Source organism: Bos javanicus, chromosome X (assembly GCF_032452875.1).
Source record: "Bos javanicus breed banteng chromosome X, ARS-OSU_banteng_1.0, whole genome shotgun sequence".
NCBI lineage: Eukaryota > Metazoa > Chordata > Mammalia > Artiodactyla > Bovidae > Bos > Bos javanicus.
The window spans coordinates 4,900,192-4,926,458 of record NC_083897.1 but is presented as its reverse complement, the minus strand read 5'-3'; the positions used below and the strand labels follow the sequence as shown (position 1 = coordinate 4,926,458).

The 26,267-nt window shown below is 36.1% G+C and overlaps 1 protein-coding gene across 6 annotated transcripts in view; it reads left to right on the top strand.

Annotated features, from left to right (window-relative positions):
• CUL4B (cullin 4B) overlaps positions 1 to 25,921 on the top strand; it is a 45,851-nt gene extending 19,930 nt beyond the window's left edge. For 3 of the 6 annotated variants that reach the window (XM_061408608.1, XM_061408611.1, XM_061408612.1), the window contains 18 exons: positions 5,849 to 5,953; positions 6,538 to 6,606; positions 7,399 to 7,472; positions 8,391 to 8,553; positions 8,832 to 8,921; positions 9,161 to 9,243; positions 9,864 to 9,931; positions 11,398 to 11,516; positions 12,121 to 12,313; positions 13,368 to 13,472; positions 13,963 to 14,073; positions 14,530 to 14,615; positions 16,368 to 16,475; positions 17,276 to 17,389; positions 18,067 to 18,172; positions 19,135 to 19,307; positions 21,378 to 21,530; positions 23,526 to 25,921. In XM_061408608.1, the coding sequence (XP_061264592.1) occupies positions 5,849 to 5,953; positions 6,538 to 6,606; positions 7,399 to 7,472; positions 8,391 to 8,553; positions 8,832 to 8,921; positions 9,161 to 9,243; positions 9,864 to 9,931; positions 11,398 to 11,516; positions 12,121 to 12,313; positions 13,368 to 13,472; positions 13,963 to 14,073; positions 14,530 to 14,615; positions 16,368 to 16,475; positions 17,276 to 17,389; positions 18,067 to 18,172; positions 19,135 to 19,307; positions 21,378 to 21,530; positions 23,526 to 23,621 (2,016 nt within the window). In that variant the 3' untranslated portion in view covers positions 23,622 to 25,921. Of the gene's footprint in view, positions 1 to 5,848; positions 5,954 to 6,537; positions 6,607 to 7,398; positions 7,473 to 8,390; positions 8,554 to 8,831; positions 8,922 to 9,160; positions 9,244 to 9,863; positions 9,932 to 11,397; positions 11,517 to 12,120; positions 12,314 to 13,367; positions 13,473 to 13,962; positions 14,074 to 14,529; positions 14,622 to 16,367; positions 16,476 to 17,275; positions 17,390 to 18,066; positions 18,173 to 19,134; positions 19,308 to 21,377; positions 21,531 to 23,525 lie in introns of all 6 variants that reach the window. The other 3 variants (XM_061408607.1, XM_061408609.1, XM_061408610.1) reach the window with 1 other exon arrangement.
• The last annotated feature ends 346 nt before the right edge of the window (positions 25,922 to 26,267 follow it).

Genomic DNA, 26,267 nt, shown 5'->3' with positions numbered 1-26,267 from the left:
GGAGTATGGTTAAATGCACTGACTTTTGAGTTGATCAGCCTGCCTTAGATTAGAGATCTGCAACTCATGATAACTTTGGGTCAGTTACTTCTCTAAGCCTTGGTTTTCTCATTTGCAAAACAGGGAGACTAACACTACCTGTATAGCATGGTTATAAATAAATACTGTGAGAAAGTACTTAACTGCACAGCCTGCTATATGTCTGTGTCATCGATGATGATAATGATAATAAATAGTATTTGAGTCTTTAAAAAAAGATATCTTTATTTTGAGATTGCATTTTATTATACAGCTCTAAAGCCACACATTTTTAAATTCTAAATCCACACTAGGCCAGAACAGCTGGCTGATAAATAGATTACATTCCAAAGGTACATCAGAAAACCTCATTAGCCAAACTGAAAAAATAATAGAAAAAGAGAACTGTCTAGGAACAGTGTCCCCCTGCACTTCTCAAGAATGTGTCTTGTTTTTACATGTGGTATCTTAATAGTTGGAATCTTGGTTTTAGTGTGTGACTTTTTTTACTAAGTAATATTTTAAGTAGTGGGATTATTTTCCTCATATTCTCAGCCTTGCGTGAGTAGCTGTGTAGTGTTGTTGGGGGTTTTTTGGATAATTTTATTTATTTATTTGTTTTTGGCTGTGCTGGGTCTTCATTGCTGTGCCGGTATTTCTCTAGTTGGGGCGAGCAGGGGCTTCTCTCTAGTTGCAGTGCTCAGGCTTCTCATTAAGGTGGCTTCTCTTGTGGAGGACATGCTCAGTAGTTGTGGCGCATGGGCTTAGTTGCTCCATGGCGTGTGGAATATTCCTGAATCCGGGATGGAAGCTGTGTCTCCTGCTTTGGCGGGCAAATTCTTTACCACTGAGCCACCAGGGCAGCCCCTGTGTAGTGTTTTTAAATCAGCTGCCTTTTTTGGAGCTGGCTGGTTATTTCTATATGAAAGTGTTACATTTATTCTTAATATAAATGTCTAGTTCTTATCTTTGAAGATAAGTTTAGTTCCTACTTCAGATCTGATGAAAATAATTCATTAATAATGGAAACTCTGGTTTGGTTTGCTTCTTTTGAAATAAATATTAAATAACGAGCCAATTAGTGATTGTAAATGAATCAGTTAGTGATTTATTAATCTAGCGGATGGCCACAATACTAGAAAGAAATAGTGCATCCATCCAAGTGTAGTTTATTTCCCATTGTAAAATGGGTTTCTTAAGCAGTCATTGGATGTGGGAGACTAGGTAGAGTCTTAGCAGAGGTCATTATTCTGTATTGATCACTAGCTATTGTGTTCTGTAAGTTTAACTGTTGATATTTTTAAGCTTAGTCTGTCACATTACTATTACTCCTGTTTTTACTGAATTGTTAATACTATCCCTGCTATTTATCCCAATTACAAATTCTTAGTCCTTGATAACTTGTCTTGGGTGTTTTTACTGGATGTAAAAAGAAAAATAATTTAGGTTTTATTATTTGGCTTCCTTCCTGCAGTTCTCAGTTTTTGATATATTTTGATCATTTTATTTTAGCCATTTTTACTAGACATAAAAAGAGATAATTTGGGTTTTATTGCTATATCAGTTGAAAAGTTTTGTGATGTGCTTTTTCTTTTTCTATTTAAGCATATGGTTTGAAAAATAAGCCCCAACTCATTAGATTAGCGACCAGAGTTCAGCACCCTGGAGGGAATTGAATCTTTCTTAAGTGTCTCTTGTTGCTGAATCAGAAAATTTTCTAGATTTCCTCCCTTACCATTAATTTTTGCATTCTTTATTTTTTATCCTTGTTTTAATCCTCACTTTTTTAATTCTAGTCTTCTTAACCTCATTTCCACTCTGCGTCCTAAATGAGAGCTTATGTGCCTTTGCTGTTTCTTAAATCTTGTATTCCGTAAAGCATCAAATTTCAGGAACTATGGTTTTGCATTTCATTTGCTACACATTTATATTTTCTTTGGAGTTTTGTTTGTTTGTTTTTCTTCAGATAAACATGTTTCTGATGCAACTTGGAAGAGGCTGGGATTTGGAACAATAAAAGTTAAAACCTTATTAAAATGTTCTTATTTTATAGCTGACACCTGCAAAAAGGATTTAAGGCAGCATATTTAACTAGTGATTGGGAGCTTAAATAAAAAGATAGGTTTATTTAAGAGTCTAATAGAATTATCTAGATTGTTTAATATAAATAGTTACCTGTGCAATGAGGTTATATTAGTAATAATTATACCAGATCAAACTTCCAAAGATTTCCAGAGTGTTTAGTGAAGTGTAAAATAATACATTTCTAAAATTCCTTTTCAAAGATCTGGAATAAAATAGTTTACCTCAAACTCCTAAGTGGTCATTTAACTCTTATTCGTATTTCTGTCCCAGCACCTAACAGGATAGAGTTCTTAGTAAACACCCGATTCTTCTTGAGTCAGTGACTGTTTACTATGTGCAAAGCTAGAAATGCCATGGACATATAGAGATCACTTAGTCCTTGCCGCTGAGGTCTTTATATTCTAGTAGGCTCATGAAGTTAGTAGTTCATGACCAGCATTTTTTTTTTAAGAAGTAAAATAGAAAATATTGGAGTAGGTCACATATAGTAATGGTAAGTGCAGCTTCATGAAGATATTGTTTTGTTTACATAAATTTACTTTATGTGCAATGGATTGTGACATAAAATGTATTTCTTAACTGTGGCTTGTCAAAAACTTTTGGAAGCCACTGTTTTAGGCACACATGATTGTTCCAAACAAACCTTGCTTGAAAGTGAGTAAAGCAGAGTATTGAGATCACGGCATGTATGGAAGATTATAAACAGACATGAGAGTAAATAATGGTAATACTGAACCTTGAATTCCATGCTAGAAAGTATGATGGTGGGAAAGATAGTGTTTTATTGGGGGAGGCAAGTACTTACATTTTTTGAATATTTTATATATTCATCTGGCTCAAAACCCAAAAAAATATTAGAGAGCATGTAGTGAAAAGTTTCACTTCCACTCCAACCTCCCTCCCCCAGCAAACAAATGTTATTAGGGGTATCATTCCAGAAATGTTTCATATGTGCAAAAACAGCTCTGTGGAGGTTTTCTCAATTTTCTTTTTTATATATATATAAATGACAGTTGACCACCATCCAGCACCACACCATTCAGTCCTTTGTATTTTTTTATACCTGTTAGGGAATTTCTCCATAACAGTACCTGAAGAGCTTGATGGAAAAGTTCTTAAAGATGGAAAATTACTGGATCTGGTCTATATGTTAAGCAGTCAAGGCTAAATTAGAGACTAGCAAGGGGTTCTGTTCCATCTTTATCTTCAAAACTCACCTTAGATCCTCCTGCCTTTGCCTTACCTTCTTTTATTGCTTCTAATAACTTAAGCCTGGTGACAGAGGATGAGATGGTTAAATGGCTTCACCAATGCAATGGATGTGAACTTGGGCAAACTCCAGGAGATGGTGAGGGACAGGGAAGCCTGGTGTGCTGCAGTCCATGGGGTTGCAAAGAATCGGACACGACTTGGTGACTGAACAACAAGGAACAATCTTAAACCACTCTCCAGCTAAGCACACGTGAAGCCGTATGCATATAATGTGCGTGCACATGCAATTAATTGCTCAGTTGTGTCCAATTGTTTGCAGCTCCATGGACTGTAGCCTGCCAGGCTCCTCTGTCCATTGAGTTCTTCAGGCAGGAGTACTGGAGCGGGTTGCCATTTCCTACTCCAGGGTATCTTCCCAACTCAGGGATCGAACCTGCATCTCTTACATCTCCTACATTGGCAGGTGGATTCTTTACCATTGCTCCACCTGGGCCCAATTCTCTGTTTCTCACTATTCCCATAAGCTCTTTATCCACGTCCCTCTGGGTCTTTGGAACTCCACCTCATTACTGCTGCTCAGCAAGCCTTTCCTGACTTTTCCCTGCCATAAAGATTGAGTTAGAGACCTCACCTCTATGTTTATCCCCATCATAGCTCCTAATAGTGTGTTGTAATTACATATCTTCTGACCGGTTTTCACTTTATGCTGTAAGCCCCTTCTGTGTGGGGGACACATTGCTAGTTATAAGTACATTAGTTTTTTGAATATTATATTCACCTGGTTTAGAGCCCAGGTACAAGAACATACAGGTACATGAGCCCATGGTGTGGTCTCTTTCTGTCATTAAGGAGAGTTGGGGGCCAGCTCTCCTTAAAAGATACAGTGTTGATTCAGTGACAAGTCAGTATGGTATGATTGTTGATAGTGCCATACGAGTCATTGGTAGCTGAGACAGTTAAGGAAAGCTTATTGGAAGAAGTGGAACCTAGCTGAGTAGTAAGGGAATGTGGTATCCCGTATGAGAAGATAAATAGGTGGGATGAGAACTAATGTATGGAAGAAAGTATCACAGCAGAAGGGAATGGTAGAGGTAGGACTTGGAGAAGTACTTGAAGTGGGAAATGTGAAGAAGATTCAGTACAAAGACAATTTAAGCAGGGAAACAAGAAATGCTGAGAAAATCATTCAAAAGGAACACCAAGATACAATAAGAAGACTACTAAAGGAGGAAGAGAGAGAGTCCATAGGGGCACATTGTGAACCAGTCAGGCACATGAAATAAACGCACTCTTAGACATTTGTGGCCTGACCCAAGGCCCCGTCGTAAGTGGTGGCCAGCAGGAACTTAGCTTCCTTATTCCTCTTGAGCTGCTGGATCTAAGTGGTCTGCTACTTCCTGGTAAGGTGTAGCACCTTTCCTCCTTTAGTGTAAGTGCTTTCATTTAAGCTTTCTTTTCATTTATGAGTTTATTTGCTGGACCTGCATGCTGGGAATATGACTTCCAACTACGTATTTATAAAATTCCAATCCAACCAACAGGACTTGGATGGTCCCTTAGAGTCAATTTTAATGAAAATTTTGCCTTCTGTTATGGTAAGAAAGAAATCCTGGTGTTAAGTATTTAAGTCTTTACTAGTTGGAATTATAGATTATTTCAGAGTTCTACCATGCCTGTTGTATTAAATTTGAAAGTCTTTTGATACACCTAAGAAGAAATTCAGTGAAATCTCAGTTTTGTCCTTTTGGGATCTGACTATAAAAGACCAATCCAACAATTGAGAAGAAATAAAAATTCAGTATTTCTTTAGTAATTAATATTTATTCCATTGTGCAAAATTTAAAACATCTTTATTTAAATATTCTTAAGCTGCAATGTTGGAGACAAACCCTTGTATAATTATTTCATTCTTATAATACTGCTTGCAACAAATTCTGCATTACTCTGTTCAGGAAAACCAAAGAAAGTATAAATAAATTTAAATTAAGTGGTAGTTGGACTGCCCAGTGAAAGTGAAAGTCACTCAGTCGTGTCCAACTCCTTGCAACCCCATGGACTATACAATCCATGGAATTCCCTAGGCCAGAATACTGGAGTAGGTAGCCTTTCCCTTCTCCCAAACCCATTTAATAAACAATTGGTGAAATTATTTCTCAAACTCAAAATGGAATTCTGCTTATGAAAACAATTAATATTTTTATGAATAAGACAGAATTTATATGTAGCAGTTGTTATAAATTCAGTGTCTTTACAAGTGGAGAATTTAGCTTGATTCCCCCCATACTTAAACTGTACTGCCAGAATAAACAGATTTGGGGAGGGGTGGTATACTGCACTGGTTAGGAAAAAAGTTCACTAATTGCACTGATATTTGGTTGTTTTATCTTGTGTTTTAAATGGATGAATAATCCTTTTTAATAAGTTGACATGGTAGAAATAACAAGTAATAGGAATTAGATGTAAATAATCAAGAAATATATATACACAGACACACACATTCACTCCTTAAGAAAGTATGTGTTTAATTTTGCAGGCTGTGGAAAATCTCTGTTCTTACAAGATTTCTGCGAACTTGTACAAACAGCTGAGACAGATTTGTGAAGATCACATCAAAGCACAGATTCATCAGTTCAGAGAATATCCTTTTAAAAACAAAAAAGTATTTTTTTGTTTTATTGTATTTTCATCTTTTCTTCCCTCTGTCCCTCACTTTTTAAACCAGCTTAAAATGGAAAGCCTATGTTTTGTAGATTTGTTGTTTTTTGTTCATTTTGCCTCTAGGGAAACAAAAAAGCAAAATTTCACTTTTTACCTCTAATTAGGGTCCAAATCTACATTGTACCACTAATGTAAATAAAATTTCTTTATGTCTTTACTCTTATTGTCCTAACAAATTTCCATTTGAGGAAAGGTAATCAGGAAATAATAAACTGAAAACACAATGGCTCAATTATATCTAAGACTTGCTTTTTGTTGTTTTGTTTTGACCTTGTGGCACGTGGGTTCTTCCTTCCCAACCATAGATTGATCAAACCCACGGCCCCTGGAGTGAAAGCAGTCTTAACCTATAGTTAAATAGGTTAATAGATAAATAGTCTATAAGTACTATTTAGTTTCATTTAGTATGTAGGGCTTTCCATATTTAAGACAAATGTGCTCTTAAACATTGCATGTATTACTTGTCCTAAGCATTTTTAAAATATCCTTAACGTGTATCTCACAGACTCTTTGGATAGTGTTCTTTTTCTCAAGAAGATTGATAGATGTTGGCAGAACCATTGTAGACAGATGGTAAGATGGAAAAAAGCATTACATTTCAGTTAAATATTGTAGTTAAAATAAGTTTCTTCAAATACAAGAATATTAGTTTTAAAAGTTTTGCAATAGGGGGACTTAAAACTAATTTTGGTTGAGTTTTCTACTTAAAATGTAAAGTTATGGGTAAACCAGTATTTTAGAATGACTTATACCTTAGAATCATTTTTATTTTTGTAGCACTATAAATAAGTGTTACATTTTGTGTCTTAATGGCTATCCCACCTGTTATTTGGTTACCTAGCAAAGTGCCTGCTGGTCCTGCACTTTAGCTTATTCACATCACAACCTTTCCTTTTTCCCAATCTGGTATTATTTTAAACCTTATATTCTGCAAGTTAAAAATCTTAAAATCCATCCCACACACCCAAAATCCCACGTATACAATTGTAAGACAGTTTCACCCTGAGAACTGTTGCTGAGGAAAAATTATATGCCCCTTGATTCTGTTTTGATTTTTAGTTAATTTTCAAGTTGCAGAGAAGTCATAGACCATTTTAAGTGTCTTTTTTTTCCTACAAACTACAGCAAGAGTTAAAATTTGTCATAGACCATTTTAAGTGTCTTTTTTGTCCTAGAAACTACAGCAAGAGTTAAAATTTATTAATAGTTTAATTAAAAATGGTATGGGCATATTTTCAGATGTGTTAATCTGTATGTTTGATCCTAGTAGTCTAGTATATATACAAGTAAACCGTGCAGTCTTATTTTATAAAATATTTCAGCTTCACAACATATTAAAAATTGATTTCTTTTTTTCATTGACAGATCATGATCAGGAGCATTTTTTTGTTTCTGGATAGGACTTATGTTCTTCAGAATTCAATGCTACCATCCATTTGGTAAGGATGCAAGAAAAAAAATTATGAAAAGATTTGTTAACAAATCATAGTCAAATCTTAATTACACTAATAGAAGAGAGTAAGTAATACAGGGAATAGTCTAAAAACTCACATTTAGCTTCTAGACTTGTATTTATAGCAGTTTTACCTTCTTCTTTATGAAGAAGTTTTTTTGTTAGCTGAAAGGATTGAAGTTTGCTCTGGACTGTTTGAATATGCATCATTTTGTTGCCGATCAAGAGTTCACTCATTATCTTTTAACATTATTAGGGAAAATTCCATGTATACACAAAAATAGAAGAGTATAATGAGCTGTTGCCCCCACCATGTGCCTAGTGTTTACCTACAGCAATTATCAGAATTCACTGATTTTTGAGTACTGAAGGCAGATGACAAATGAGCAATTAAGCCTTCATTACGAGTACAGTGAAGACCGTTTTATAGCTTTGAACTAATTTTCTCTCTTGATTTGACCAAGGAAGAAATCCACCAAAGGAAATAAATCAATAAAACTTAGTTATAGAGGAAGATGGGAATTTAGCTTCAGTTCTCATTAAAGACAATGAGTTTCCTGTATGCTTTAATCTAATAATATTATTTAAAATTAAATATGTGGGTTTTGTACTTTTACAGTTGTTGCTTCAAAGCCTGGAACCCTAATTAACATGTGGTGAGGGACTTCCCTGGTGGTCCAGTGGCTAAGACTCTGCGCTCCCAATGCAGGGGACCTGGGTTTGATCCCTGGACAAGGAGCTAGATCCCACATGCAGCAACTAAGACCCAGTGCAGCCAAATTAAAATAAATAAATGATTAAAAAACAAAACAAAATAAAACATGTGGTGAGAAGTCAAGCAAGCTTCTCCAGAAGTGGTATTGTTTTAAATTAATTTAGATTTTGTGTATTTTTTTTATTTTAGGGACATGGGACTGGAGTTATTTAGGGCTCATATTATAAGTGATCAGAAAGTCCAGAATAAGACAATTGATGGCATTCTTCTTTTGATTGAGAGGGAGAGGAATGGTGAAGCAATCGATAGAAGTTTACTCCGAAGCCTTCTAAGCATGCTCTCTGATTTGCAAGTAAGTTAACTACTTCACTTACTACAGAACTGATTGCTATACCTAGTCTGATGTTTAAAAAACAAACACAGAATTTCCTGGCGGTCCAGTTGTTAGAACTCCATGCTCTCACTGCTGAGGGGCCTGGGTTCAATCCCTGTTCAGGGAACCAAGATCCCACAAACCCCGTGGTGTGGCCAAAAAAACTTTAAAAAAGCCAGACTCATAATGCTATTCACATAGAGGGCATTCAGTAAACATTTATTGAATAATTGAGCTTCTTTGTTACCCCCTCCCAGATTTATCAGGATTCTTTTGAACAACGATTTTTGGAAGAAACTAACCGACTGTACGCAGCTGAAGGCCAAAAATTAATGCAGGAAAGAGAGGTATTTAAAAATCATGATGAATAAATCCACTGTGTCTCATAATAGTCCCTACTTTATAGAACGTAAGCTGCCCTTTCATTTATCTTCCAGATGTTATGCTGCTATAATTTTACATGTGATTTTATATATGATTCAACCCTGTCACATTTGACAGGGCTACTCCCAGGATCTTTTGGACTTGACATTTACTAAATGATTTATGGGGAGGAAAACAATATATGAAAAACTTATCTTTATAGGTTCCTGAATACCTTCACCATGTTAATAAACGTCTAGAAGAAGAAGCAGACAGACTTATTACTTACTTAGATCAGACCACCCAGTAAGTATTACACGCTCAGCCTAATAGCCTTAAACCTGTGCTGTGGAATCACTTAAGGCACTTTGGGCATCCCCAAGTGTTAGTAAGTATTTTCAGGTAAAACTTGAGACTTTAACAGTTGTTTTCATAATGCAAACTTCAGGTTGTTATTTTCCCTACTTAATTAGTTTAGTCAAGGGTTTGATTATTGGTTGTCCATATGTGTTTAGCATGTAATTAAAGAATAGTATTAGAAGCTAATGTGATCTTTGAAATCTTCAGGCTGATTAAAATTCAGCGAGTGTTCATAGGAGAAAGTATTTCTCTGCTTTCCTAAATATTACCAGCCAAGGAATTCCTATAAGCAGATAGATAAATACTTCCTAGTAAAAGCAGAGACGTTTAGGAAAAGCCAGCCATGGCAAGACCTTTTAAATATTTATTTTGTGATATACCAAAATTCTGAAATACACAGTGTTTTCCTTCTAGGCATAAAGTAGAGTAACTCTGAGCACAATAAATTTATACAGAAGAGTAGGAATATTGAAATAAAGTGAGCTAGTTAAATTTTTTATCCCCCAAGAGAGACTAAATTTTCAGCAAAATCAAATGTCTAGTTCTAAACTTTTTTTTCCTTATAGGAAGTCATTAATTGCTACTGTGGAAAAACAACTTCTAGGAGAACACTTAACAGCGATTCTTCAGAAAGGTAATTGGCAATTTACAAATAAGAGATTACTTTTAAAATAGTAGCAAATAAGTTGAAACATTTTTAAAGCTTGCCTTTTTAAAGGTTTGATAGCAGATTACTGCATTCCTGAGGTAGGACACAAGGCTTTGTCCCTATTCATCACAGTAAACTTTCAGGAGGTGCCTCTTTCCTTAACTTTAAAGATACAAGAAGTGAGATGAGAGGAGTCTTAACCAACTCCAGTAAAGAAACAGTAGGAATTTGGGGATTCTTAATTTAATTTTTAAGGAATAATAATAAGGAAATAGTAAATATTAAGTATTTAATATTAAATTAAGTATATAAATATTAAGTATATTAAATATTAAATAATAAGGAAATGCATTCCTTTTTGCACTAAAGTGTTGTTTCTAGCATATAAAACCAAGCATTTCTATTAATCCTAAGTGATATATGAGTATACCCTGAATTTTACTTTAACAGTGTTACAAATAGGCAAAAGTCTTACCTTTCTCTCTAGCCATCTTTTGTATAAAATATCTTAGAACTTTAATGCAGTTATACTTTTATTTCATTCTGAAAATCAAATACTTTAGGACTTCATTTAAACTTGGCCTGCTACTGCTAAGTCACTTCAGTCGTGTCCGACTCTGTGCAACCCCATAGACAGCAGCCCACCAGGCTCTGCCGTCCCTGGGATTCTCCAGGCAAGAACACTGGAGCGGGTTGCCATTTCCTTCTCCAGTGAATGAAAGTGAAAAGTGAAAGTGAAGTCACTCTGTTGTGTCCGACTCTTAGTGACCCCATGGGCTGCAGCCTACCAGGCTCCTCCGCCCATGGGATTTTCCAGGCAAGAGCACTGGAGTGGGGTGCCAGTGCCTTTTTTATATACCACAGGCCTTATCCAATACTCTGAAATATAACTGTGTACAGTAATGCAAATATAATATGGCTATTGCACATACAAGGTATTTGTAACATGTATTTGAAAGTGAAGTGAAAGTCACTCAGTCATGTCTGACTCTTTGCAACCCCCTGGACTATACAGTCCATGGAATTCTCCAGGCCAGAATACTGGAGTGGGTAGCCTTTCCCTTCTCCAGGGGATCTTCCCAACCCAGGGATCAAACCTGGGTCTCCTGCATTGCAGGCGGATTTTTTACCATCTGAGCCACAAGGGAAGCCCAAGAATACCATATTTACTCAGACCAATTTTTATAAGTTGGTTTATACATGTGATCTACTATGTTAAATGGTCCAGACCATTATATAATTTTTGTTTTTATATAAGTTCCCTATATTTAGTTTTCACTTGGAAAGGTAATTATCTCTTTGAGTTTAATTCAAAGCACATCTCTATATTAAAATTCACAGACTAGTCATAGTTCAAACCAGTATCAGAATAATTTTAACTTCTTTTTCATTAAAATACCTGACATTTTTGTTCACTTTTTTTTTTAAATACCAAATGTTTCAAAAATCAGGTTTAAATAACCTCCTTGATGAAAACCGAATTCAAGATTTATCTCTCCTGTATCAGCTCTTCAGTAGAGTTCGAGGTGGCGTTCAGGTTCTCTTACAACAATGGATTGAATACATTAAGGTATTAACATTAACCATTTTTTTTCCTCTGATGGCTTATAATCTGTACACCTAGAGTACATATGAATGCTTTCTTATTTGTTAGATCCTTTTGTTTTTCAAGTAATGGGAGTTTTGAGAGCAGTCAACCTGAGAATGATAGCCATGTGGCTAATTAACAATAAAACAGTTCTCTTCTTGATGTCTGATGTGATTTCTAGCTCAAATAATTATAGTAGTGAATGTGGAAAAAGGAATAGGACTTTTTTAGGATCCAAATTTCTTGCCTTTGATCTTACGCTGAAGGCATATTGCCATTTTTTAAAAATTCAAGCTGACTTTAAAAGTGGGAAAAAAAACCCTAGAAACTTCTACAATAAGACCCCATTATGATATTTTGTACCCAGTGGCTGTTCCTTACCTTGTGATTATAGATGAGTGTCATCAGTCTGGATGTTTTATCACTTTATCTTTTCTTTTCTTGATTTCAGAACCTGCTTTATTTTATTTAATTTTTTGAAATTTTAAAGTATGTGGGTATGTGTATATACTTAAAATATGATTTGGGGGATTGTTTTCATTGCAGATAATTAAATTCTAGTAAAAACACATTTTTGTTTTTTTAGGCATTTGGTAGCACTATTGTAATTAATCCTGAAAAGGATAAAACCATGGTTCAAGAATTGCTGGATTTTAAAGATAAGGTTGACCATATAATTGATATCTGTTTCCTGAAGAATGAAAAATTTATCAATGCTATGAAAGAAGCATTTGAAACATTCATTAACAAAAGACCAAACAAGCCTGCTGAACTTATAGGTATTTTTCCAGTCCCTTTTCCCATTTAATGTTCTTCTTTCATAAGGCTTTGTATATTAACATCTTTGTGCCATGTCTTTCAATAACAATGAAATTTATTTCTAGTTGCTTAGTTGGTGGTTTCTAAGAAGCCAGATGCAAGGAGTAGTCCTTCATGCTAAAGAATATCTCAAAGCCCACATTATCAAACATGGTCTTTCTTTGTAAGACAGTACATCGAACCCTGTTTTCTTTTTATATATAAAAAGCTTGATAGCTGTTTTACAAGCCTAGAACAATTTAGCGGTGGGACAGGGTACTTTTTCTAGAGGCCCACACACAGGAAAGGCTAGCACAAAATTACAGTTGCCAGTGAGAAAGAATGTTCAGGATGAAAATAAACCTAGGAATCTGGGCCTATTTAGAGTAGAGTGTGGTGTACTGCAGTTCTTCTCAGGTTTCCTCACCTGGGTCAGAGGAGGAGGTACCTGAGAAGATCCTTCACTAAAAGGATGAAATTTTGTTGGTTTACTATTTACCCTTAAATTTTTTGCAATTTTTGCCTCCTCTCTGTAATGTATCTGATTTGTTTCAGTAGAAAAGTAGTATTTCAGATTGCCTAGCATCAGTGTAAAATGAACATTCCAGAAGATATGCCATGTCTTTCAGTGACTTTGACTCCTGCACAAGGCTGTAAACACGTCCACCACCATCCCCCCACCAGAGTTTCCTTATCCCATCAGTATGGTAGAAAGTACATTAGGTCTAGAGCCAGAAGACGGGTTTGAGTTGAAGCTCTTATATTTTTTAACTCTGTGACACTGAACAAGTCGCTTGATCTCCCTGACTTTGGCAACTTTTTTTTTTTTTAATATAAATTTATTTTAGTTGGAGGTTAATTACTTTACAATATTGAAACATGTATAATATCACATATGGAAACTTTTTAAAAATGCATGTGTACATGTAAAACATTGAAATACTCAGTATATCATACTCCTGTTTGGTATTTATAGTGACCAGTACCTCATGGGTACTGATGATCACTGAACAACAAACTTTTCCCCCATTTTAGCGAAGTATGTGGATTCAAAGCTTCGTGCAGGCAACAAAGAAGCTACTGATGAAGAACTTGAAAAAATGTTGGATAAGATTATGATTATATTTAGATTTATATATGGTACGTATTTTTGTTTTAATATTGTTCTTTTAAAACAAAGCACTCAACAGAGAAACTGGCGAGTAAAATCAACCTATAAGGTATATTTACTTGTGGGTTAAATACTTAAAATTCTATTAAATTCCTTGCATTTAATTTATTGGGGTACTTGAGGAATGTTGCTTAATTGCCTTGTGCTCTGACTTTTCCACTATTAAGAGTCTTGAATTTTGCTACTTATTTTAATCTCAGGAGTATTGATGCTAAAATTACTAGTCAACTAAAGCTTTTCTAAAGAAAAGTAAATTCAGTCTTAATTCTTTACAGCAAAGAAGTCTTGAAATGTCTGGCACAAAAATCTACCTCTAATGTTTCTTGTATTTAGCAAACTTGGATAAAACGTGTACATTTAAATGACTTGGGTTAATGGTGTGATTTATTAAGCACTTTGAGTAAATTGTGTCAAAACCTTATATTGGAATATAAGAGTTGTGTTTTATTGCTTACATAGGTAAGGATGTTTTTGAGGCCTTCTATAAGAAAGATTTAGCCAAGCGCCTTTTAGTTGGGAAAAGTGCATCTGTAGATGCTGAAAAATCAATGCTGTCCAAACTTAAACATGGTATGTTTGTCATTCTCCTGGTCCTTTTCTTCTTTAATTTCTGAGAGAAAATATTAGCTTAATTTCTACTCTTTCAGTCAATTGCCTCTTTTGTCAGTCGTTGTAAGTTCATATGATTAAAAACGTAAATTGAGTAAGCTCATGAGGTTTCCAACCTATTTACATATGGAGAGCTGTCGTGATTTTTTAAAAAATAAAACATTGTTCTTGTTTTTATCATTTGTATAAAATTTCCCATTTATCTTGTGCCTAAAAAGTAGATAAAGTTACTACAGGATTAAGATTTGACTCTGATTTAGTGGGGCATACACTTTGGGGTAAGGCTTTTTTTATTCTTATGAATACTTACAGACCATATTTCATCCTAAAGTATGTTTTACATTTCATGTTTTCAATTCTAAATTCTTTGTTTTTAACCACTTTAAAATATTGTAAATGTATAAACATCTTTACTAGAATGTGGAGCTGCTTTCACCAGCAAACTTGAAGGAATGTTTAAAGACATGGAACTTTCTAAAGACATCATGATTCAGTTCAAACAGGTAAAAGTGAGTTAAACTCTTAATTCCTCCAACTTAAATGTATTTAGTTATCTTCTTATTTTGGTTTGTACTGAAGAGGATAAGTAGAAACTTGTATTTGTTATAAATACTTCATAGCAACTTAGATGATAGTCACAGTAGAAGAAAATAATCACCAATGAAATGTAAGTGTATTTGACCTACTTCAAAATGTATTCTCAATATACTCCCAAAATAACACAAAAATAGAGATGAAATGTATTGAGCAGAAGTAGTCAGGACAGGAAAGGCTGTAGCTAGTGAAAACAGGGCTTCTAGCATCTTTTGATGTATCAAAAGATGAGTCTATAGACAAATAGATGGAAGGATGAGTGAGCGAACGGGACATGAGGAAAGATAAGTAGATGGATGGAGGAACCAATGGATGGAAAACAAGGTTAATGATAGACAAAAGGTGAGTGGATGGGATGGTTTGTGAAAGGGTAGATAGGTTGGTGAATGGTTGCTAAACACCAGTGACTGGCATGTGTTGGTGGGATTTGCCTTTTTCCTTTGTGGAATAGGAGTTTGGTCTGTTGCTAGGAAAGACATAGAGGGAATAGGATGAGTTTGGAATAATTGATGAGTTTGGAAAAGAAATAGGGGAGGGCTTATTACGCATATGTAGAAGACTGAAACATGGAGAAGGAAATGGTAGCCCACTCCAGTACTCTTGCCTGGAAAATCCCATGGACAGAGGAGCCTGGTAGGCTGCAGTCCATGGGGTGGCGAAGAGTCGGACATGACTGAGCGACTTCACTTTCACTTTTCACTTTCATGCGTTGGAGAAGGAAATGGCAGCCCACTCCAGTGTTCTTGCCTGGAGAATCCCAGGGATGGGGGAGCCTGGTGGGCTGCCGTCTATGGGGTCACACAGAGTCGGACACGACTGAAGTGACTTAGCAGCAGCAGCAGCAGCATCTAACCACTGGTGGTGAGTTGCAAGTTCAGAGCTAGTGATGGAGATGGAAGAGGTGATAGAGTGGTTGTATAAGGCCTTTGGGGACCTTGGGAATGAAATGCTAGATCCGTATATTTCGCAGATGTTGGTAGAAGTTAGTTTTGAAACATTTAAGATTATACATAATAGTGATAGCAAGATAGATTTTCCTCTCCTAGGGTTTTAACAGTGATTTCTTTACCACTATGTTGCTGTGATGGGAGATGAGGGTGGAAGACTCAAGAAAGATCAGGGTTAGTAGGATCATGGGTCCTGTAGTAGCTACAGAATAGGGTCTACCTGCTTTGCCCTCTCCCCTTCTTCTTCCTTCCCCATTTCAGGTCACTCCCTGCAAACACACAGTGGAACAAGTGAAAAACCAGACACTTGGGCTGGCTGGTGGGGTGAGGAATGGGGGGTTGCTGCCAGGTTTTCCAAGCCATGTAGGGGTCTCCAAAACTGGATACTGCAGGTGGTATGGGGAAAAGAATGGAGAAGAAATCCTGTAACAGCCCAGTCATATGTGAGAAATTATTTAAGTTGTTAATGCCTCTGAAGGAGTCACCTGATCCTTGTGTACATTGTAGCAAAATGTTACCTGGTGTATTTCTCTGGCACTTTTAATATAGGCTTCATTTATAGTCCTTTTAATAGTTTTGCCTTCTATTTTAAAGATGGTCAGTATCACCTGTAGTTTTGTAGTGAGGAACTTCTTGAATGGGTCATTTTTATGGCATGGAATGTATGCATTTTTATTTTTTAAGATCTCAGTGTGTGTGTTGATCTTATTGTAGTATATGCAGAACCAGAATGTACCTGGGAATATTGAATTAACTGTGAATATCCTGACAATGGGTTACTGGCCAACATATGTGCCTATGGAAGTTCATTTACCACCAGAGGTAAGAGTTGTTTTAAAAGTTTGTGTAAACACAGCCACACCAAATGTCAACTGTTTTTAATGTTTTATTCTTTTATTTATATTACTCTTGTATCATTAGAGCATAGGTTAAGATGCCAATTCCTTAGTTTGGGGCCAGTGTCCTTGACTCTTCTTTCAGTTCCCCAGATTGTATTAGTACCCATCACTGCCCAACTCTCAAAAATTCTTGATGGTATATTACCTGGGCCAGAGGGTGGGATTGCTGAGTGATGGATACTTGAGTAAATCCCTCATTAAGAGAGAAAATGTGGAAACAAGAACAGGCCTAAGGCAAAACTTTGAAAAAGGCTCACAACTGGTAGGTGGTAGGAAGAGGTAACCTAAGAAGGAAACCAATGAAGAAACACTAGCAAGATAAAGGAACCAGCAAGGTCCAGAGGCACAAAAAGCATTGGAGATGAATGTTTCAGAAGAGGGGATGGGACTTCCCTGGTGGTCCAGTGGCTAAGACTCCCGGCTCCCAATGCAGGGGGCCCAGGTTCGATCCCTGGTCAGGGACTATATACCATATACTGCAACTAAGTTTATAAATAAATATTTTTTAAAAAGGAGAGGATGATAAAATGTTGCAGACAGATCAGAGAGGGTAAATCTGATAAATGCTATTAAATTTGGTGGTTATTACCTTACATCAATGTGATCAGTGGCCCTATTGGGTATAGTCTTTAAAACTTCCATACATTTTTACACATGTAAATATAAAAAAGTAGTGAATGTGATACTGGACACAGAGCTTAAATAAAGCATTATTTGTTGTAGATGGTAAAACTTCAGGAGATTTTCAAGACATTTTACCTTGGCAAACATAGTGGCAGGAAACTTCAATGGCAATCAACTCTAGGGCACTGCGTACTAAAGGCAGAGTTTAAAGAGGTAAGTAGATATTCCCCCAACTTAGTTTTCATCTTCATCTTTGATACTGAGATCATCCCTCTTAACTTGAAGGTTTTTAAGGTGTTTTATAAGTTTGTCTTATATATGCGCATGACATAGTGATAGCGTGTCACAGCTCTGTGTATATGATTGTGGTCTTTTCCACATTTGATTGGGCTCTGCTGCACCTGTGGATGCAAAATTCAAGCTGCCACTTTTGACAGGAAACTTCTTTTTTTGTTGCTGGGAGCTAGAGAAGAGAGTGGGTGTTAAGGGGAACAGTTCTCATATCTAATTTCAAAAAATCCTACAGCTTTTCATGACTAATCTGAATCAGACAAATTGAAAATGCATTGAAATAGTGATTTCTTACTGCTTGTAATAAATATCTGTAATGACACATAAAGCTGAGTTATTAATTTTCATTAGTTTGTTGTTCTGTTTTAATTATAAGGCTTAAAAAAGACCTGTAGAAAGGTCACTCAATCCTTCCTCCTATTTTAGGTAGGATCACACCTAAACCCTCCACTGAACACATTGGCTTTTCTGGATAATGTTAACCTGTATTTTTAAATCCACTAATTGAAAAATGCTTTCCAGTAAGAGATTAGTTACTTGATTAATTTTCATGTGCTTTTTAAAAAAATGATGGCTTAACACTGTTGTTTCTCCAACAGGGTAAAAAAGAACTCCAGGTCTCTCTTTTTCAAACACTGGTGCTGCTAATGTTTAATGAGGGAGAGGAGTTCAGTTTAGAAGAGATCAAGCAGGCTACTGGAATAGGTTTGTGTTGAATCAGTTGATTAGCAAGCATTATTCAGTGTCCACTGTGTGCACCCTACTTGATTAAGTGGTCTGGGGGACTCTAAAGAAATAATCCCTCTCCTCAGCACTTAGAACCATGGGGAAAAGGGGAAATGACACTTAAAATAATTTCACAACCAGTGAGTACCAGTCTGTGGTACTGATGGAGTGTGTTAGTTCATTGAAGCAAGAGATCACTGTGGACTGGCACAGTGGGGAACGCCTTCATGAAGGAGGTAGGGTTTGAGCTGGGCCTTCAGATTTTAGTTATGTTGCAAGAGGAAATACCATGAGAAAAGGTATGGAGAAAGGAATGAGCACACCTTCGGTGGGAGTCATTTGGGCAGCTTGCCTAGAATCAGTAGATAGTAGGGCAGCTTGGAAGTTGAAGAGATTCCAGGCCAGAAGCTCGTGGGGTAATTCAGGCGTAAAGTGACAAAGAGCTTAGACTACAGTGAGGCCAATGAGAAGAGAGACAAGGCATCTCTAAGGAAGCAACTGCTAGATACATGGAGGATGAAGGAGAGGAAAGAGTTAAAAGATGATTCCAGGATTTCTCACCAGAGTAGGTTGGTGGCTTCATGACTAACAATTGGAAAGAAGATGCATTTTTATAGGGAAGATGATGACTAAAATATTGGACATACTGAAATTGATGAGCATATAAAAGCCAGGTGGAGGTAGCCTTTAAATGTGGGACTGGGGAAAAGTAGGATGTCATTTCTGAAGGTGTGATGGTTATCCACATGGAATGATAATTGAAGCCTTTAGAGGATGACCAGGAAAAAAGCGATTGGGTGGGATAAAGAGGATGTTGTTCATGAACCTTGAGGAAAAAGGAAACAATTGTAATAGATGGGTAGGGTAGAAGCTAGACTGAGCTACAGCTGTCCATGTTGATGTGCTAGTTACAGATAGCTAAACCACTCTTTCTTCTTCAGAGGATGGAGAGTTAAGGAGAACATTGCAGTCATTGGCTTGTGGCAAAGCCAGAGTTCTGGCGAAAAATCCAAAGGGTAAAGATATCGAAGATGGTGACAAGTTCATTTGTAATGATGATTTCAAGCACAAACTTTTCAGGATAAAGATCAATCAAATTCAGATGAAAGAAACGGTACTTTTTTTTGCATTCTCCTCATCCTGATGTACTGGAATTATATGTGTTCACAGTAAAGATTTATAAAGAAGATTTTAGCATAGAATACCACCAGCATCCTTAATATTATCTGGGCCTGTATCTAGCTCAGTGTATTTCAGTATTTGATTTTGCAGGGTTTTGCAGGGGGTAGGGGAGAAGGCAGTGGCATCCCACTCCAGTGTTCTTGCCTGGAGAATTCCAGGGATGGCAGAGCCTGGTGGGCTAACTTCTTAGTATTATAAATAAAACAGCAAGGTACATCTCTGTACCTAAATCTTAATCTTTCTGATCTTCCCTTATAAATTTATCATGGAAGTAGATCTTTTGGGTTAAAGAGTGTGAACATTTTAAGAGTCTTAATTTATTATGCTATTTTGTGTTCCAGAAAGACTGGACTGATTGACACTGATAGCATGAGTGCCTGTCTCACTGTGCCCTTGCCAGCACTAAAGATTATCTTTTCTTTTTCTTTGTCTGCCAGCTTCCTTGGTGAAAGTGAAATGATTTAGTTAGTACTTTTTTGATCAACAGTAAATATTTTTTTTTTGTCATTTGAGTTTGTAAGAGACTTTTATTAAGGAAACCAGCAACTGCAGCATTTCCTGAAACCAGTTGGTTTCAATCCCAACAAGGTTTAATGTAGTACTGGAGAAAAAGTTCTTATATGGGGTAGAGGTCAATGTGGGCTTCCCTGATAGCTCAGTTGGTAAAGAATCCGCCTGCAATGCAGGATACCCTGGTTCAATTCCTGGGTTGGGAAGATCTGCTGGACGAAGGGATAGGCAATCCACTCCAGTATTCTTGGGCTTCCCTTGTGGCTTAGCTGGTAAAGAATCCACTGCAATGCGGGAGACCTGGGTCCGATCCCTGGGTCAGGAAGATCCCCTGCAGAAGGGAAAGGCTACCCACTCTAGTATTCTGGCCTGGAGAATTCCATGGACTGTATAGTCCATGGGGTCACAAAGACTTGGACATGACTGAATGACCTTCACTTTGACTTTCAGAGGTCCATGTTAAGCTTCCCAGGTGGCACTAGTGATAAAGAACCCACCTGCCAAGGCAGGAGACATGAGAGACACAGGTTAATCACTGGGTCAGGAAGATCCCCTGGAGGGAGGGCATGGCAACCCACTCCAGTGTTTTTGCCTGGAGAATCCCATGGACAGAGGAGCCTAGTAGGCTGTAGTCCATAGGGTTGCAAAGAGTCGGACACGACTGAAGTGATTTAGCATAGCACAAAGGTCAGTGTTGCAGACAAGTTCCTGTCTTGTTAACATTCACATCAAAGGTGTGATGTTCCCTTAAATTACCGTGTCATTTTAAAACATGTATGCTGTATCAGAAAGAAGCTGACTACAAAATGCCCGAACTAGGGACTTCCCTGGCAGTCCAGTGGTTAAGACTGTGCTTCCACTTCAAGGGGCATGGATTCGATCCCTGGTCAGGGAATTTACAAACTGCACTGTGTGGCAAAAAATAAAAAAGCCCAAACTACTCTTAATTTAAGTACTAAAGAGGAACATGCTAGCTGTAACATTAAAATTGGTTAACTGGCTTTTTAAACTGTGCATTTCTGATTTATGTATTACAAAATAAATTTTAAAGTTTGAAGTTTGACTCTAATTAGCTTAGCTGGGTGGTACCATATTTTGTTTGAGTCAGATGTCAGTGTCAGTCACTTTTACAGATAAAGCTAATATTATACAGAAATCTGGTCAGCAACTGCTTGTGACACATTAAGATTACGAGAACAGAGTAAAAGGAAATGATACATTCTTCATCAGCTGTCTCTCTAGAAAAACCAAGATGGTATTTTTCTATTAACTAATATTGGCATTACTTCATTGATACAGGACACTAGGACAAACAGGAATTATGTTTGTAGGGGGGTTTTTTTGTCATTGTCTGTATTTATGAGGTTTCTTTTGATAATTCAGCATATTTAAAGTGTTAATTGTGTCATGGCCCTAAAACATACAGTTTGTGTAAGTAATCAGGTTTCACTTCAGGTATAGTTTCTAAGTTTAAAACTTTTTTTTTTTTTAGGTTGAAGAACAAGCTAGTACCACAGAAAGAGTATTTCAAGATAGACAGTATCAAATTGATGCTGCAATTGTTCGAATTATGAAGATGAGAAAGACACTTAGCCACAATCTCCTTGTTTCAGAAGTGTACAACCAGTTGAAATTTCCAGTCAAGGTAGGTATTTAAGTATTTTGTTACTGAGCTGCTTATATATAAAAATTATATTGTTTTATATGTATATAAATTAGATTTTATAGATACAAATCTTACAAACATTGACTAAAACCTGAAGACCATTTAGAGGGACAAAAGTTTTCATTTCTCGTGCTCATATATATGATTAAAAAAAAACAACCTTTGTTGGCATATGTGGGCAGCTGTGACAAAAGGGGAAAACAATTTATAAAAGCTCTTATACCTGAAACTTGAAATTTTCAAGTTTATTCACTTTAATTTTTTTTTAGCTTCTTTGTTACTTAAAAAGTTTTTTTTCCCTCCTAAGAATACCTTGCTATTTGATAGATGTGGTTATTTTAATTAAGTCTTCTGTTTAAGTCTTCTGTTTAGTTAGCTTGTGTAAGGGTCCATTAAAAACCATACAGGCAAAAAAAATAAATAAATAAATAAAAAATAAAAACCATATAGGCAATTATATTCCAATTTAATAAAACTCTATAATGTCATCATTAGGCATCTTTTTGTAAAATTTAGTGATAGTTCTGGCAAACTAAAATTAGTCATCACATGGATATGTTTCAATATAAATTCCCAGTAATAAAGCACCTTTGACAATGTGGTGGTGTACTGGACTGTATCTCATGTTGTAGAAGATTCCCAAATTCTTGTGATGATAAATACTTGTTAGACTTTGGATAGACTCTCGGCTGTTTCACCTTTTGAGCTTGTTTTCTCTTTTGTAAAATGGGAGATGATAATAGTACTTACCTCATAGGATTATTTTGAAGCATAAATGAGATGATACTTGTAAAAACTTAGCACTGGGCCTGACACATAAATGCTTGTTAGCTGTCGATACTGTCTGCTCATGACCACACTCTCACCCTCATCCTATGCCTTAACAATCATTTCACCTCCAGCCAGAGAGCCCACTGATACTAGCTAGCTAAGGAAGTTATTAGGACCACTATAATAAATATGCTGATATTTTTGGTCTTTCGCCATAATTAAGAGCAAGTCATTCGATTTTCAAACCTTGGAATTCACACTTCACTGAAATTTTGACTGCCCAGTCAAACTACTTTCCCTCTTTAAGTTTCTTGATCAAGTAGGCATTTTACACAATCTGAAAAGCTATTAGCAAGCAAGATTATATTCTCTTTAAGGCTAGATACAAAAGACAGTGGACTTTTGTTGCCCAACAGCTAAGAATGCAATTGAGAACAAGCTATAAGCTTTCTTAATGATTTTTCAACAAGTAGAGTTTAAAAATTCAAATCATTTTGGGCAAGTAACAGTTAAATCTTACATTAAACCTGAAATACAGAGATCTGAATTATGAGATGATAACTTCACTTATCAAGCCATTTGTTGTAGTAATCTTGTAAATAGTGATTTCCATAGTATATCTGTAATTTATAAAAATGCAACCTGACTTTGAATTTGAGTAAACTCTGGGAGATAGTGGAGGACAGAGGAGCCTGGTGTGCTACAGTCCATGGGGGTCTCAAAGAGTTGAACACAACTTGGCTACTCAACAACAGCAGCAACAAAACCTGACTTTGAGAACCAGCTTTTTTCCAAATTTAGGATCTAGTTATCTTCTCAAACTATCTTGGCAAAACTAAATAGCATTCTGTTTCCTTAAACTATAACATGTTCTTCATGTGAAGTTATGATGGTCTTTTGTATTTGTGCAGAGAATCGCTGGTTCTTAGCAGACCTCTTTAAAATAGAGAATGTACTATATAACAGTAGGACAAGATACGACAGTATAGGTATAGTAGAAAAACATTTTTAACCTGATTTATTTTCATCATGCTTTCCTCTTTAAAATTAAGGAGATTTGAAAAAGAAAAAAAAAATATTAAGGAGATTAAATACATTCAGTGAGCCAAAGCTGTTTTTTTTTTTTTTTCTTTTAAATTGAGTATTGGTAAAGGGGCTTGAGCCAGTGGGTTATGAACACTGAAAAGTTGCCTTCTCTTACAGCCTGCTGATCTTAAGAAGAGAATAGAATCCCTAATTGACCGGGACTACATGGAGAGAGACAAAGAAAATCCAAACCAGTACAATTACATTGCATAAAACGTTGTTGGCCTTGAAGCAGTTGCTGTCATATACAATAGCCAGTGGATAAACTAACCTGTTGTTGTTTGAATTATTTTATACTACCAATGACCAAATGAAGCAGTGTAATGGGAATAGTTGAGTGACTTTTCAGTGGTTAACATGCCCATTTAAAGAGTAATACTTACCTTTAAGAAGAATGTTGTTGAACTCCTTGCATGTTATTTAGTATGATGTGCAGAAAACTCTTTAAGAAAGTACCCGGTTTTCATGATTCCTATTTGGAACTGGGGAAGAGGTCCTTATGGCTATTAAAGAAGGAGGAGGGGGTTCTTATACACCATTTAATTATGAAGCAAAAGGTTTATTTGCTTAAAATGTCATTTAAAGATACTTAAACTGCATGCAAACTTTATTTACTGTACAGAGTTCTGGATGTATTTATCAAATAGAAAAACCACCCTGGACTTGATTGTTCACCTGTTTTGTGATTTCCCTTGAAGAGAAAAATACGTTGTCATAGCTCTTGATATTTTACTAAGTAATGTTCTGTTACACTGAAAGGGATGTTTTTAAAATTTTTATTTGGAAACAAGTTTTCAAGTAGAGGGACAGTTGCTTACATATTGTCTTGTATACACATATCCTAAAATGTTCAATTTATGAGATGTGTGTATATGGTTCAGCCCTGAGTTTACTGTGCTGATTAACAGGTACTTATAAAAATAGCTGAAATAGAAAATTGCTGATCAGTTGTGCTAGAAGAACATGGTAGGAGAGAAAAACCCAACTGTTTCTTCATATTAAAAGTGAATATAATATGAACATCGCAAAAGAGACCAAACCCACATTTTGTAACTTTTTACAAGAGCAAAAATTCACAAACTAGTTTTCAACTGCCTTTAGACTTCAAAATTGTTTGGACAGTTTTGTCTTTAACTTGGACCAATTGTAGATTGTTACAGGCTTCCTGGGATTTAGCATTCCTATTTTCTCTACCAAAGTTTTTTTTTGGAAGCACCTCAACTCTCCTTTGGAGAAGGCAATGGCACCCCACTCCAGTACTCTTGCCTGGCAAATCTCATGGATGGAGGAGCCTGGTAGGCTGCAGTCCATGGGGTCGCTAGGAGTCAGACATGACTGAAACAACTTAGCAGCAGCAGCAACTCTCCTTTTTGTTGGCATATTAGTCTTTCCTGTCATCCTTATTTTAACTTCCTTAAAGCCCTAGATAGAACTAGATCCTTCCTCATTTTCCCTACACACCCCCTCATTGGGATTTCAAATTCTGTATTATGCTGATCTTATTCTTTGCAAAGTTGCTTGAAGGTAAAGAGTTCTCATAGCCACTGGACACCTGCTTTTCAGAGGAATGTCCTAGGATTGTTCATACATAGAAAAACAGCAAAAGTATTGTTTTTTTCAAATTGATAATGTGAGTGAAAAGCTTCTCTTTACCATCAGTGGTTTTTGGTTTTGTATTTGGGGTTTTATTTTGCTTCCTTGTTTGTTTTTCCTTGAAGTTTTGAAGGGAATTGATCTTGGAAGAGAAGCAGAAATTTTGTTTTGGTTTAAAAAAATCAGAACTGCTATAATGCTTTTTGCAGCAGTTTATTTCCTTGACTATTTGAAGCTATTGGGAAGAATACCTAGATCCTAACCCTCAGCTGAGAAGACTTTCAGCTCTTGTGTTTGCTGTTGATTGTTTTCTTGAGTTCTCAAGGACCTGTGACCATATTTTTTTTTAAGTTGGCTGTTTTCTAATTGCATCACTTTACACACTGTTGTCGAATAATATGTGGTATTTAGAATGCCGCCTTAATTATTTTGAGCAGACATTGCCTGTATTTTCTTAGCACCTCCTTGGTTTTCTTACATGAACTCATCTGACTGGGAAATGCAGCTTTTTTGTTTGCTTTCTCTGCATACTGGACCGTCTAATCTAAGTCAGTGTTCTAACTAATCCCTGATGGTCTCTGAGCTACTGTTCTACCACACTCAGTAGTTATGTGCTTCAGGAATTTTTCGGTAGAATTGGTCCTGTTAGGAGACTCGTGGTGTGTCACCTTTGTTATCTTAAAAGCTGGTCCCTTCGCTGAGGCTCTAAATGTTTTGAAATTTTGATGCTATTTCAGCTGAAAAAAATTGGTAAGACTATTTTAAAAATTGAGGGAAGCCATTTAAGAAATGGAAAAGTAATCGCAAATAACATTGGGTAGTTGTGACTTTCAGTTCTGTATCAGTTGAATTTTTGTGCTCTTTTCCCTGTGTACGTGGTGGTTCTATTTTTCTCCAATAAAACTTTTTATTTAAAAAAATTTTCTGGAGATCTTTAAAATTCAGATATTGTAAGAATGTTATAAAACCACAGAACTTAAAACCTTCCTAATGATTAATGAATTCATAGTTGTCAGTGTTATTTTTTAAATTTCTCTTTATTTTTGTGATGGTTTGATGATAATGTTATAGGAGTGTAGAGGGGAAAGGATGGTAATGGGTGATTTCCAGGAATCCTCAAGGTGAGTATTTATTCTTAACTGTCCTATTTTAGAAAAATCAAGCACAAGTATAAATGTTGTTTCATCCAAATCTTTAAAGTCAAATAGTTTATAAAGTCAATATGAAACTAGATTAAAGTTGAAAAGTTATTTGTTGTTTTTGTCA